The sequence below is a fragment of the Bombus vancouverensis genome, chromosome 7 (assembly GCF_051014615.1).
Source record: "Bombus vancouverensis nearcticus chromosome 7, iyBomVanc1_principal, whole genome shotgun sequence".
Classification (NCBI taxonomy): Eukaryota; Metazoa; Arthropoda; class Insecta; order Hymenoptera; family Apidae; genus Bombus; species Bombus vancouverensis.
In genome coordinates, this window is record NC_134917.1 from 11,549,931 (window position 1) to 11,564,794 (window position 14,864).

Consider the following 14,864-nt stretch of genomic DNA (forward strand, 5'->3'; position numbering starts at 1 on the left):
TGAGTGGTTGAATTCAAATCGCGACTTCGCATCGCAAATCTACGCTATTTACATTAACGCGAGCGCCGTTTTGTGTACGAGAACGGGTCCGAATGCCAGTGCAACTCTCTAGAAAAGGAAACGGTCTGGATTGCTTGTTAAATAAATGCGAAAACAATTGTTTTTGATGACGAACGAAGAAATAAAGTGGAGCGACAGACGGATAACGCGTACGCTTTCAGCAAAATGATTTTATGTTTGGATTAATGGCAATTGGTGATTAATACCAAGTGGCAAATAAAGCAACGCGTTTTAAATCAAACACAATGATTATTATGATTCGAAAGTTGAATAACAAAAAAAAACTCCGAAGAAATTACAAACTTCGTCCCTTCGCTTCTAACATGAAAAGGGAAATAATCGTACGTATTGCTCGTATCAAAACACTACGGTTAATATGAAGATGATGCAAGTTGGTTTCTTGCTAGGCCACAAATTATACCGTGCAGATGTCTCTAGCTTTATTACAAGCAGAAACTTATGCCCGTGCACAGGCTTAAAATCCTGCCTCCAGCTGCTGAAATATTCCTTGCAGTTGTTTCTTGGATGTTATACATTAGTGCTGTGTACTTCTTAATTTCGGTATGTTTCGTGGAAAAGTATGTGTACGTGTATAGTATGTAAAAGTATATGTACATGTATAATGTGTAGTAGTAAATTTTTAATTAAATTGAAAGTAACACTTATGTACGGAAATATGTTCAGGGACTTAGATTAAAAAAGGCAAAGTAAAACTTGTGATAGAAAGGAGCAATAAGATTAAAATATTTGTCAATATACGAGAACGAGATAATCATGTCTCGTTACAGTGCTAATGAAATTTCCAAAAGTTTTGTGACAGAAGCTAGTATAAAAAGCATACATACCACGATCATACAAACTTTTTATATCAAATATTCAAATACTTGCGTAGGTAACTGTATACATTAATATATTTCTTAAAATACACGGACGACTTCGTACAACTAAACATTACAGTAATACAAAATTATTCACAACTTTTTATTCCCTTCAACGACTGCCGTGTGCATACATTTTCTACAGGATACATAGCTATATATATTTTTTTTCATTTTCTTTTCAACCTGCTAACCATGCCGCAGCGTCTCTCCGGGAGCAAATGGATATATCCTAACATTCGTACATTTTCTCGTTCTGTGTTCTACGGTCTTTTCCACTCAATTCAGGCAAGCTATGCTAATATTCCCAGAACTTATTCGGTCACGTTTACCCAAATCTTTCGATGATGTTCTCCTTTCATACTCTAAATTCAAGCATTTGATCCTGGTAGCATGTTTCTAACACCAAAAATTCTGTCGCTTGTTACAAACATACTACGTTTCCATATTAGTAATAAAATTCTTATATATATGAAGGATATGAAATGGAATATAATGTCAAGTATGTATGAAAGATATACATATACGAAAGTCAGTATCATAGGAACAAATGCTAGTACAATGGAATAACAATACTGTTAAAAATTTGCTTAATTTAATTTAATCATTTGAGAAAGCTGCATTTAATCATTCATACATCTAATAATTCTATAAATACATTTCGATCATTATGCCTCTGTAATCACATTAACATATCAATTTACACTCGCTCAATCACTTCCAATCACTACATTCATGAGAACGAACTGTAATTAATTTTAATCATACGCTCATTGGATACACGAATTTAAGTTAATAATTAATACCGAAGTGATGTAGCATATAACGCAACTTAATTCTTTGCGCGTGTCAACAGTCGGAATAAAACGTGTTTTTCATTGCTGAAAAATATTAAACGCACGACGTAGTGAACTAAACGTCGCATCGTAATGCATCTAGAAATGTGTAACAAACAAGACCATTGTGTTAGATTTATGCCACTTACGTTCCAACTCAGGTACCAAAAAATAACTCAAAGGAAAAGCGGAGAAGAATGTAAATATCATTTATCTTTTCCGTTACGTGAGACTGAAACGCAGACTCCTTAAATTTTCTTCAAACTTTTAAGTGCATTCTTCCCTCTATAGTAATCTATTTTGCCGCAGTATTGGCATAACAAAGTTTTAAGTTTACTATTTGTTGACAGCGTTAAATCAGCTCTCATAGAAAGGTGGAAAAACGCATTTTGCAATATGTAACAGACAAAAGATACTTTCAATTTAATTTTAACTTAACTTTTACCTAATTTCAATAATTATCTCAAGAACACTAAATTAACTACTACTAAGTAGTATTAAATTGTTGTGGATGACTAGAACCAAATCTTTAATAGATCTTAATTTATTCGCATTTAAATGATTTCATTATATTGTTGTTGACTGTGGAAAACAAGAAATCTACTGCCGGCCTGATCTTTAAGATCATTTACCATGGGTCACGAAATTCTCTACAAATTGAATATTTACAAATTATTTGTTTTTTGCAAATACATTTGCCCGCGAATGAAAGTGATTCGAAAGTTCTTAAAGTACAAAGCGTTATTATACGCATATTAAAAATTCTATCTGAATGTTAATCAAATGAATGTTTAATTTTTTATTCGTTGTTCCATGAATGCTTATAAGGGCAATATATATTTTTTAAACGTAAGCTTACATTAGATTCATGGAGATCGATAAATAATATAAGCAAAGTAGAATATGATCATATCTGTGATCGTCATAGGCAAGTAAATCTGCTTGGTGTGCAGGTACGTGTCTCGCGTATCCAGGTCAAATGGTTATTATATTACATACGAAAAATATCTGAATAAATGCGAAATTACAATGCTTTATACTGATAAAGTACCGTAGCACTCTCCATTTATCTGAATTCCATTTATCGGAACGAAATTTCACCTACTGCCCGATTAACTGAATTATAGCCGATTGAACTCATTTATCTGAACGCTAATTCCTATTATTTAAATGAAAAATCGTATGAAATGGGGAGAACCAGTGAACCCATATTATACGAACTATTTGTCTCTGCCACAGGTTTAAATAATCTCTGTCATAGAAATGGAATTCTACTGAAGTTAAAATTCGAATGAAGTTGGAACTTTTGACATAGTAAAAGATTAGCATCATTATTCTCATCTACTACGGTATCGACCAATTACTTCGGAGTGCGATTGAATCATGCAACGGAAGAACAAAACGAGTCCTTCAGACGAAATACCTGAACCGACATCTACAGCTTTATCCGAAAGGTTTTTGAACTCCCATGCAGCCAGTCCTTCGTTCTTACCTTTTTGTACGTTTCGCTTTATTTTCCTAAGTATCCTCGTTCCTCGTTCCTTTCGTTACAATAATTCGGATCCTCCATAACGTCGCGTACAGATCATTTACTTTCGCTAATTTATTTCGAGTATACACATACACGGTAAAAAAGCAAAGCGACAGGTCAGTCAGTTAACTCGATTCTTCGCTTCGCGTTGTATAAACCAATAATTCTATGTAGAATATCTGGATATTGACTTACAGATCAGGTTTGACAGTTTATAAACCCAAATGTGTTTCAATAAAATTTATTCGTCGGTTACCTTGTCTCGTTGAATATGAATATGAATGAAGATGTATGACTAATTCAAGGATGAATCCCGCGTTTACACAGTGTACATAGATAGATGAAAGATCGGAAGTTTCATGGTACACAGATTGAAGGAATGGAACAATGGTATATGCTTGTCTAATTAGCGAATGAAAATATACGCTTTTTATCAATTGGATGTCCATTGAATTTTCGATATTCGCGAGAAAGGAAGGGACGATTGATTGTTATTTTTCTAAGCAATGAAATCCACTTGTTGATCGTCTTTATGATAAGATCTATTTATGAGCTTCTCTCTTTAGACACGAAAGGAATTCTAATTATATTGATTATTATTAGCAACTGTCGTTTTGCTATAATTTATAAATATATAACTCTGCTTTATATGAAAAGTAAATAATTCCGTAACTTCTATCTTCAGATACCTAATAAATTTTATTTATTAAAATTTCAAAAAAAAATGCCCTTCTAAGTTCAGGAAACAGTTACAGATATACAGTATAGCAATATTCTTCCTCGTCAGGATATTCCCAGTAATCTAACTTCATCCTCGATACAACTACCCACAAGGGCCGATAAAGACGTTTAAGTACACCCTTTCAGAGGCTTCCTCTAAAATGCATTGTTCTTTTCTTCGGACCGTAATCTTGCTCCGTCGATCAAAAACGAATTGCCTTCGCGACAATAAAGCTCCGGAATCGTCCCGTACGATGTACGGTCCGGTGGAAAAAGTACATTGAAAAGGGACGATTTCTCTTGACGTGAACCTTCGCTATACCCCGATCATCGCGGAAATCATTTATCTTTTATCGAAGCGAAAATATTGTCTTGCAGGGGGCCGCATGATGCACGGAAATGTGCAAATTGCTGAGCGGAAGTCATCGTCAATGGACCGGGGGTAAAGCGCCATGGCGAATCAAACGGCCAATTACTATGGGGACGTTTATCAATGGAACCACACGGTGTCGACGGTCGACCGAGATACGCAATCGGAATACTACCTACCGAATTGGACGGATCTCGTTTTGGCGGGGCTGTTCATCATGTTGATCATCGTCACTATAGTAAGGAATAATTAAGCGCCTGATCTGATCCTAAGACGGCTTTGTTTCAGACTATTAGCGAAACACGATTTCGATGCTTCCTACAAATGTTAACTGCTTATAGGAAACACGGGAAAATCGTTGAAATTCTATATTCTCTTGTTTTCTCCAACTATATCATTGCTCGTGAGTATTCGGACATTTTGCTCGATTTGTGGTAATAGTATGCGAACTCGAACTCAAAATCCAGGAGTTAAGGATGAATTAGCAATTAAATGCAACAGTTGCTACGCTTCTATGGAATCACCAGACTATATGATAAATTATCTATTAAAGAATATAGCAAATAATATCATATATTATTTTTATTAATTCTGGAGACTTTATCCTCGTTATTGAAGAACAAAATTATTGCAGTTTGATTTAGTTATGATTTTGTAATTATAATATACAGCTCGTCAAATGTAGACAAGCATCCGGATACTTTTGAGCGGTAGTGTACCGAATTTTGCGGATTTTTGAAGCGTTTTAGAAATCCTTTTCATGTGTGGATAGAATATTAAAACATGTGTCGAGATTGCAAGAGGAATTTGATTTAGCTGGAATTTATTCTCTACGCCTTCTTTTTCTAGGTATCTTGAATTCCGCAAAGAAACGTTGTTTGAGATACACAAAAGTATCGATTGATTCAAGAAGTATTAGTTACCCGTATATAAGTATCTGAGATCGCAGGAGATTTTTTATACGTTTTGAATGAATCTCTAATGATATTGACAGATAATGGCGCATGTTTCAGTGTTCAATTCGAGCGTGATTTCAAACTATACAATGAACATTATCGTAAATAAATACTTAATTAATTCAAACAATCAGCGAACAATGTTTTAAACTAAAACTCAATTTGACGTCCATTTATGTTTGTCCATTTTATAAATTACATAGTGATTTTAAAATTTCATATTTAATGTAGAATATATAACTATAGTGATGTGTTAGTTAGCCACAATATACACATAGAGCCATGGTTGCTACTTCTCCCGCTTTCTTTTTTTTTAAGTGTAGTGTCCATCAATCACTATTTCATCGATTTCATAAAATAAAATGTATACTTTTTACTGTATGGCAGGTGGGCAACACTCTAGTAATTGCCGCTGTGATAACAACTAGGCGTTTACGGTCTGTTACTAATTGTTTCGTGTCCAGCCTGGCGGCTGCGGATTTGCTGGTTGGCTTGGCTGTGATGCCACCGGCGGTATTGTTGCAGGTATATAAAAGTATTTAAAAATAAAAATAAGAGTATTACGAATCCTGTATAGGCATACAGAGAAAAGGGAAAAATAAAAAATTAATATAGCAATGGGAAAATAGAAATAAAGAACAGCTATATCAGGTATACAAAAGTTGCTATATCAGCTATATAGGTATACAAAAGTATTAACAAATAAATGCAAAAGATTTGGGAAACGAATACAAGTAGAAAAATAAAAATGATAAAAGTTCTTCAAAATAAACTGACAAGAAAGGGAAAAACCAAATATAGACATAGAGAAATAAAAATTGTGGCGAAAATGCGATAAAACGGAACAGTAATGAAACTAAGTAGTACAGATCAACGATAATTGATCGATTATGAGAACGTACGAAACCTCGCGTGCCTTTCTACTGAAAAGCCAAAGCTGTTCGTGCAGGAGTTCTGCATGTATCGCTGTTACGTAAATCAACAGCGCGAGATTTCGTGGGATTCTGCGATTGAGAACATTGGAACGATTTATCATGCTATAAAAGTCGAGGAGGTCACGGTTATAAATGATCCCTGTGTTAATGGTGTTCACGCGTACCAGCGTTTTAAAAATGCTAGATTATATCATAAAACGTTCCACAGCAGGCAACGGACGGTCTCCCTCGTTGCATGTTTACACGATGGAAATATATAAATTATGTACAAAAGTAATCAGCGAGTCAATTTAATAATATAAATATTCTAATTCGAAAATTCTAAACTAAATTATAACTGGAACAAAATTTACGTCGCGGCACTGTACTCTATTAAAAGATAAATTACTTAATGGTGGAATATTAAAAGTAATATTAAGAGTGATATAATAAAATTTAATTGAATTATGCCGATATTAGTAAAATCATTTCAGAATAAATAATAATTTTAGTAACATTTACGAAGCTCTCCATCTCTGCTTTAAAAGTCTGTTATTAACACATTTACTTGTAATCATCCAAAAATGAATCACAGATTTCTCGTTATTTTCTTAACGTATTGGCCATTCAGCTCCAAAGTGTCACGTGACGATTACCAACACTGATCCTTCGTTCTTCTTGAAGAGCGAAAAGTAATTTTGCATATAGATTGGAGCAGAGCTGGTCCGTAATGAATGCTCTTCGATACGGCACGAGCGCTATCCAATCAACCGAATGCTGCGGAGACGATTCTTAATGTCCATGATTCTCACTAGGAATGATCACTTTTTCTTGCTTAGCACGATTATATGTTCTAATGCCAGGATAAGTACAGATAATAGGAAACCTTTACAAATTATTTCCTGTACTAATTTTTTTTCAATGGATTTATTAAAAAACTAAACATACTTACAAATTAAAGTATATATATTACTTTAAAAAAATTGAACTAATTATTGGAACACATTCAAGAAACTACTAAAGTGCGTTTTTTAAAAAGCTTTGGTATTAGAAAATACAAGGTCGTTATGATATAACATTGGTATGTATCGTTGTGACTGGACTGTGCATTCATATGCAAATTTATATTTTCGTGAACGTTGAATTTCTATCGCATCTTTTATTCGCGTAAATATCAAGCACTTTATATGTGTATGTGGAAAATGACGGAGAAAGATTTATTATATTTCTCTTATACATTACGACATTCAATACTTACAGCGGCGACAAAGAGTATTTGTACACCATAGTATTTGTAATATTTATATACTAATTAAATTAGATTCATTCAAGTATATTGAAGTTTGTATCGTTTAGTAGTCTTTTCGTATTAATAAAAGCGTTGATACTGTAAAAGTGATATAAGAAAACGCCCCATTGGAAATTGTGCCTCAGATGGCTGGAAACTGTATCTGTACAAATTCCTCTTGTCGGCGCTGTATATCTTTATATTCCTGTGAAACGAGAATCAGAATGAGTATCGTAAGAATTCTGCGGTTAATTCTCACGGTGAATTCATTCCAAAGAGACCGTGAAGTAACGTAATTTCCGGTGTCAATTAAGTCTTCGCCAGCTAGTAGATAGTTACTCTGAGAACTCGCGTAACAAAATAACACGATCAAGAGTTGCACTGCTTGGATAAAAGTTGCGCTTCCACTGCGCATCATCGTCGGCAAAAAGGAATACCAATGAGAATAACGAACGTCGTAGTCAATCGCGAGAGCACTCTTCTAGACTACGAATAATTTATTTGCAGCCTCTTTTCAGCAAACGAATTAAAACATTCCGCACAATTAGTCGGATGTTAATTAAAGCAGAGTCTGCTAAGATTCATAAGCAGGTATACAATTGTACATTGAATGTCTGTAAATAGTAATTGAGAAGTGTCATCGACAGCTGAAATTATTGTTGAAGATATATTGAAGGCTATATTACTTGAAGATTATATTACTTAGTTTCGTATTACGAATGATAAGGTTGATTGAAATTAACTCAAACAAAAAACTGTATCTTATAAATAATAAAAAAGTTATTTTTAATAGACCGATAATTTGCTGCTCTTTTTCTTCTATGGCAAATCTTTTTGCGTGAACGGTTTCGCATATCGGATCTTTTGTGAAGATCGAAATAAAAGCGTCTCAATCTCCAACGACTGGCTTTACTTCTACAAAGTGAATTCGTACATGAAAGAACATGGTGTTTCTTTTATGCCTGTAGCTATATGCCTTAGTTGGATTTTTTAAAGGTACATAAAACTGAAATCTCTTGTCATAAATCTCATATGTAACTTTCATAAAAAATTTCGTTCATCGTATCTCAATCCGTATAATAATTTTATCGATGTCATCATTATGGTCATAAAGTATAAACGGCGGAAATTCTTAATGAATAATCAGAAGTCTGAAAAGCAGAGCTTCCGTACATCTTCTCAAACGACTGCCAAATCTTAGAAACTGGCAAAAAAGCAGTAATCATGTTCCCAAATGAAATTATACAGTCGTTACGCAAACGGGGACAAGCTTTCTTACCAAAACTTTCGAAATTGTAGTCAAAGAGTTTTTATTCCGTTGCCCATTCTTTCTAAACGAATCCGTCATCTCGAGATGTTATGAGATTTCCATTCTACATTCTACATAATGGGATAAAGTATTAAAAGGCGTACAATGGCTTGAACACGCCCAAAGCTGAACCATGTATAACACACCCACGCGTCCTTTGACTGGAGAAAGGAAACACGTACAATGATGTTCCACATTTTCTTTTACGTCTCTTTGTTGCATTACGTGCTACAGAAGGAAGGTAAGATGAAAAGTATTACGATGTGAATAATGATGCAAGGTACAAAACATTAATCTGAAAGTGTTGTGCATTAAAGTGTATGATACTGTGTTTCAATGAAACAAATATGAAAGAGTGCAGTGATTGCGAAATGAGATTGTGTCATTACAATGTTGGTACGTTATTATCAAACATCTTATAACAATGCAACAGCGAAAAAATACTTTCATTTAAATAAGGAGATTCTCTTTCGAGTGTCATGGTAATAATTTCAATGTTATAATTAATACAGGTGATATTTTTGCATAGATTTACATGAATTATTTTAATTTATGCGCCGGTATAATTATTCTTTTTGCCATACATAAAAAGTTCACGTACGTGACGTCCTTCTGTGCATTAGATTCTTTCATCGCCTACATTTTTCGAAATAATTTCTGCAAAACCGAGTCGAATTATGCTATCTACGCCAGGTTTGTAACATGGAATTATCCGCGTGCCTTTTCTTTAAATTATATCATACACAACATCACTACTAAAAAAAATTATTTTTTTTTAATATGAAAAACTGTCAGCCCTGTAGAAGATTGCACGAGATTAAATCTCGTCGCAGTAAGCATTAAGCTCGTCGTCGCGTGACGCCTTTCGGAACGAGCTTTGTGATAGTATATTTTACTGACAATTAGACATTTAAAAAGAGGAGGAATAAAACATAATGAAGCATATGCTGGATTTACTGCTTACTATGATTTAAATTATTATTAACTAATTGTAGGTCGCGTATCATCTGAGTGTCAGCACTGAAATGGTAGAAAATGAATTTGATACATTCGAAGCTGTACATTCTTGAATTCTTAAATTAAATATCTAATTTGTTCGAAGATTATACGAAAACATCTGACGTTAAAAATAGGTTAACTAACTTAGAATAAAGAAGAAGTCAAACTTCTATGACCAAAAAAATAACTTCTTAAGTAAACTCAATCTCTGGGTGATAAAAGTTTCTCTCTACAACGACAAGCAGTATTATATCGAGCAAGTCAGAAGTAAAATAAATTTCACGTGATAACGAGTGTTTAACAGCTTATCATTAATCTCTGTCGGTAACACCGATGCACCGGTCCACTTTTAGTTATCTATTGACAAATTGCACCGATAAATTCTATACAAGTTAGCAGGAATTCTTCGACAGTGAAATATCAGTCGCGGTTGTGAACTAGAAGTCTCATGTCATTCTGATAACGAGCCTTAACCCCTCTCGTTGTTCTTTTAATTCCCTTATTATTATTACATCATTATGTATTATTATATCACCTGATCATTAATTATCCTCATTTAATTAATTATTATTACTTAGTAAATGAACTTGAGAACAGTGTTCAATGTAAGTTTGAGAGAGGTAGAGAAACGTTTAAAGTAGTCACTTATAGTACTACACTCTAATGGAAAACAGAAATTGTTTTGAAACCATTCTCTAATAACTTTAGCGAGTGGAAACTAAGTTTTCTAGACCAAAGTGTAATAGCACCCAACTCGACCAAACTGAAAATAAGAACGATCTTTAAACAGCTCGGTTTGGCTTTACCTATCCAATCCTGACCCGTTAAGTTCAATTGTATCGGCCAAAACCTACGTACTTTCTCCTCCATCCATTTACAGATTAAAATGGAACACCGCGTGCACGGTAAGGGCAAACGAATGAAAACAAACTGCAAATATCACCGCGTCCTGAGATACTCCACCAAATAATTTTCAAAGCTAACGGAAGTTTGCGCGCGTCTCTTTCGTGCTTCATGGGTCAGCCTGACTGTGTTTGTCGGATGGTCCACTTTAACCCTTCTGTTCGTAGCGTCGACTTTAGTCGTCATCCGAAAACTGCCTTTGGGCATTATTAAAGATGACCTCAAGTACGTCGCAAATAAGATCGAACATTGGTCGATTAGATTCAAACTCTCTATAAATATTTCAAGAAAAAGAAGTAATACTTGCAAGTAGACTCGAATACTAGTCGAATAGGCGTGAAACTTTTTTTGAGCATCTAGCCAAAAACTCTGCATTTTCTTAACGTCATTTTCCTTGATCATCATTGAAGTCCACTATCGTAATTTTCTACAAAACGTTGTAAATCAAATATTATATTTCTAAAGAATTGCAAGTGGAAACGATAAAATAATATTTGTGAGATATACAGTGTTTTTCTGGCTTTCATAACGTTGCCATTTGTAAGAGTATCGATTCATTCTGATATCAAAGTACCTGTAGACAGAACTTCGAAAACTTCTGTTACAACTTCTGTTAAAATTATAACCGGACTGCAAACCTTTTCATCGAATTGCACCAGATGTCCGAATACTTTGGATGGTTATATATACTTTTTGTAAAGCATTTATTGTAAGTGAAACACTGTGTATTTGACCATGCTGTGCAATAGTCATGTGGCCAAAGTTGCACAACGGATTTAGATTAGTTCTATAATGATGCGGGTCGGCATCTGTTGGCCGCACAACATGCGACCGTTTCATAAAGAAAGTTTTATTATGTCGTTATTACGTATTTATTAGGTCATTAATTTAACATGCTACTCTAGGTATAATTCAGAATGAAATGAGAGACAATTAATATCCCTACGTTAATCAATTCCAAATAAGACTTTGTAAAATGATGTACAGTTAACTAAATTTTTTAAAACAACGAGATAGCGCATATTTCTCGAGATTTCAAAATTGTCACGCAGGAACGATCTGATATTCGCACACTTTATGAAAATATCGCAAAGTATTCCAATTGAACACGACACTGTCGAAATATGTAAATAAGTATTACAGAAGCGTTATTGATTTCAGATTTTTATTTTCTCAAATATCTGTTAATCTACTTAATCAGGCCGAATATTTAAACTTCAATACTTGATTAACTTTATAATCGTGATATGTTTTTGGCACCAACTATATTGCTATCACTCGCGAAGCAATCAACGCCACAATGAGATTGGAGTCTTGTAGGCCTGTGTGCACTCAGGTGAATGAGCTTGACGGACAGCTCGCGGCTGTTTAACCCTTTTAAGTGCTACGAACACGTATATTTAGCCGGTGAATGCCATCATGTTAGACTAAAAGCGTAGACGTCTGGTGCAATGACATCACCGTGAGCCTTTGATGTGTTCAAAACAAATGGATTTGTTTCGAAAGAAAATAATATGCTTCATCCGCTTTATCCAATTTCACGTATAAAACAACTCCATTGATTTGAAAATAAACAGTTTATATAACAGATTTTCTCTACCGATGCTACCCATCATAATCATGAGGTGCAGTATTAAAGGCGATAGGCATTGCCTTTATTATGTTAGAAGCGTCAAGAATTTTCGAGTTAATAAAACATTTGCGTATCACATCAGCAGATACAACCAAGTATTCTCTGTAAATGGCAGATCAAGGGATGGAACGTTAAAAAAAGGAAAAATCGATAAAAGAATTAATTTACCATTGAAGTGAATAAAAATAAAACAATGAACGAATTACGCATTAAAATGAAAATAAATTGAAATACCAACATAATTGTAAATTAATACGATCTTCACTACTAATACTTTTTACATAACATTTACAAATGTTATCTCGTAATCGAGCCAATTAACACGCAACAATGCCTATACATATGTACAATAGAGAATGTAATATTACAATAAGATATTTAAATAAGATATAAATATTTTAAATTTCCTGCTACGCGATAAAATCTTATAAAATCCTGCCAATTTCTCCCCAGTTTATGATATCGTTTATAGTTTAACGTGTATAATGCTCGATGTGTCAATTACAAATCCATGTACATTTAAGCATTCATTAACGAGCTAACTTGAACAAGGTGTCTAATGAAATAAATTTGACGAAGCTCACAGGTGGTACCTGGCAATTGGGCGAGGTGCTCTGCGACTCATGGGTGTCCCTCGATATTCTTCTCTGTACTGCCAGCATCCTATCGTTATGCGCCATATCCATAGACAGGTGAGTGGTTGGCCGCATTCCCGAATCATGGCACGTAAATGGAACGAGATTACCGCAAGAAATTTTACTGCGCGCGAATAGAGTGACCAACGCCAGTTACGTAGGCTGATGGTCGAATACCGGAAGTGCAAGTTTCCCGTTTAGTAGACGAGAATCCGGTCTTCTTGCCTCGTAGAAACGAAATCGTTTAAAGTTTATAGGAGATTTTCTGAAACTGAGAGGAACCGATTCGGTACAAATTAACTGGCCGATCACGTGCAAGCTTTTCGTATCCGCGCGATTTATATCGAGCGGTGCTTAACCCGTAGAGATATAGCTGCGCCGTGTCGCTGCAAATTAGAAGTTCCCGGTCAAGCCAGTGCGTACCTCGATACTTGTGACGCTGCGATGTGGAAACAAGTAACGAGATTAATGAAATTTATTAAACTTTCATCAATTACAATTCTATTGTGTACAATTATGATTTCTTTTATAGCTTGAACTATCTTTTATAAGTCGTTGCATTTTCCAAGTTAAATTGCGCTCATCAAACTTAAACTCGTTCAAATATATAACGCTTTCTCTCTCTCTCTCTGCAATTTACAACTAAAACTGTGAAAAGCGTGGTGTGAACTGGGTCTACATTTATTTTAATTAAGAACTTCCATCTGAATTCGTCGCTTAGTTGTTCCCACGTGCTTCCTAAATGAATTTCATTTTCATCGAAGGTACCTAGCCGTAACTCAACCGCTGATATACAGCCGACGACGACGAAGCAAGAGATTGGCTGGATTGATGATTGTCGCAGTATGGGTGCTAGCTGGCGCTATCACCAGTCCACCTCTGCTGGGATGCTTTCCACGTGCGACGAATCGTGACACTAAAAAATGCTCGTACAACATGGACTCTTCATACGTGATATTTTCCGCGATGGGTTCTTTTTTCCTACCGATGTTGGTAATGCTTTACGTATACGGCAGAATATCCTGCGTGATTGCCAGCCGACACAGAAATCTCGAAGCCACCGAGAGCGAAAACATTCGACCACGTCGCAACGTTTTGGTAAGCATTCTCTGACAGATTATTTTCTTATATTCTCCGAACTCTTTGAAAGATGAAGGTTGTTTGAAAGCGTAAAAAATTAAAAATTAGAGACTTTGTTATTTTTTATTGCATTTACTAGAGCAATTGAGCATTAGAAAACGAATAATCTTTATCTATATTTTAATGAAATATATATACAAAACTTTGTGGTTATAAAAATATTTTCGATTCAATTCTGTGAATACAGAAACAATTACAAGTAAATAAAAATGTAGGTAAGAAGAATTAAGACGAAGTGAAGGAAAGTATATTCTCTAATTAACAGGACACATTTTTATGCACCAAGCATCTGTAAAGCATCATTACGCTTTCTTTGGAAATGAACTCCTACGCTTCTAGTTATATTAATTTACGCAACTTTTCATCTCCAACGAGAAAATACCTATTTGCACAACGTGTTTCCCTGAAGGCATACGGGATATAACTCGTGTGCTGAGCAACTTGAAAAAAAAATGAGAAGAAATTTAGAGTGCACTGAAAAATTATACGAACATCTGTTATAGTCAATACACCAAACCAATTTATCAAATTTTAATCAGTAATAATATTGAATCAATTATAATCAATAGAGCTTAGAAGAAATGAATCGATCAGTTCAATCCAAAATATATATGTGTAATCGATGCGTAGAAGTGCAAAAAATTATCTTATGATTTTGTAAAGTCTAAAAGAAAAACAAAGTAATAAAATGT

The 14,864-nt window shown here is 34.5% G+C and overlaps 1 protein-coding gene across 4 annotated transcripts in view; it reads left to right on the forward strand.

The window, feature by feature from the left end:
* LOC117159068 (putative G-protein coupled receptor No18) overlaps window positions 1-14,864 on the forward strand; it is a 104,151-nt gene that overhangs the window by 86,352 nt on the left and 2,935 nt on the right. For all 4 annotated transcript variants that reach the window (XM_033338586.2, XM_033338587.2, XM_076619955.1 and 1 more), the window contains 4 exons: window positions 4,404-4,633; window positions 5,739-5,876; window positions 12,977-13,089; window positions 13,797-14,130. In XM_033338586.2, coding sequence (XP_033194477.1) covers window positions 4,478-4,633; window positions 5,739-5,876; window positions 12,977-13,089; window positions 13,797-14,130 — 741 coding nt within the window. In that variant the 5' untranslated portion in view covers window positions 4,404-4,477. The remainder of the gene's footprint in view (window positions 1-4,403; window positions 4,634-5,738; window positions 5,877-12,976; window positions 13,090-13,796; window positions 14,131-14,864) is intronic.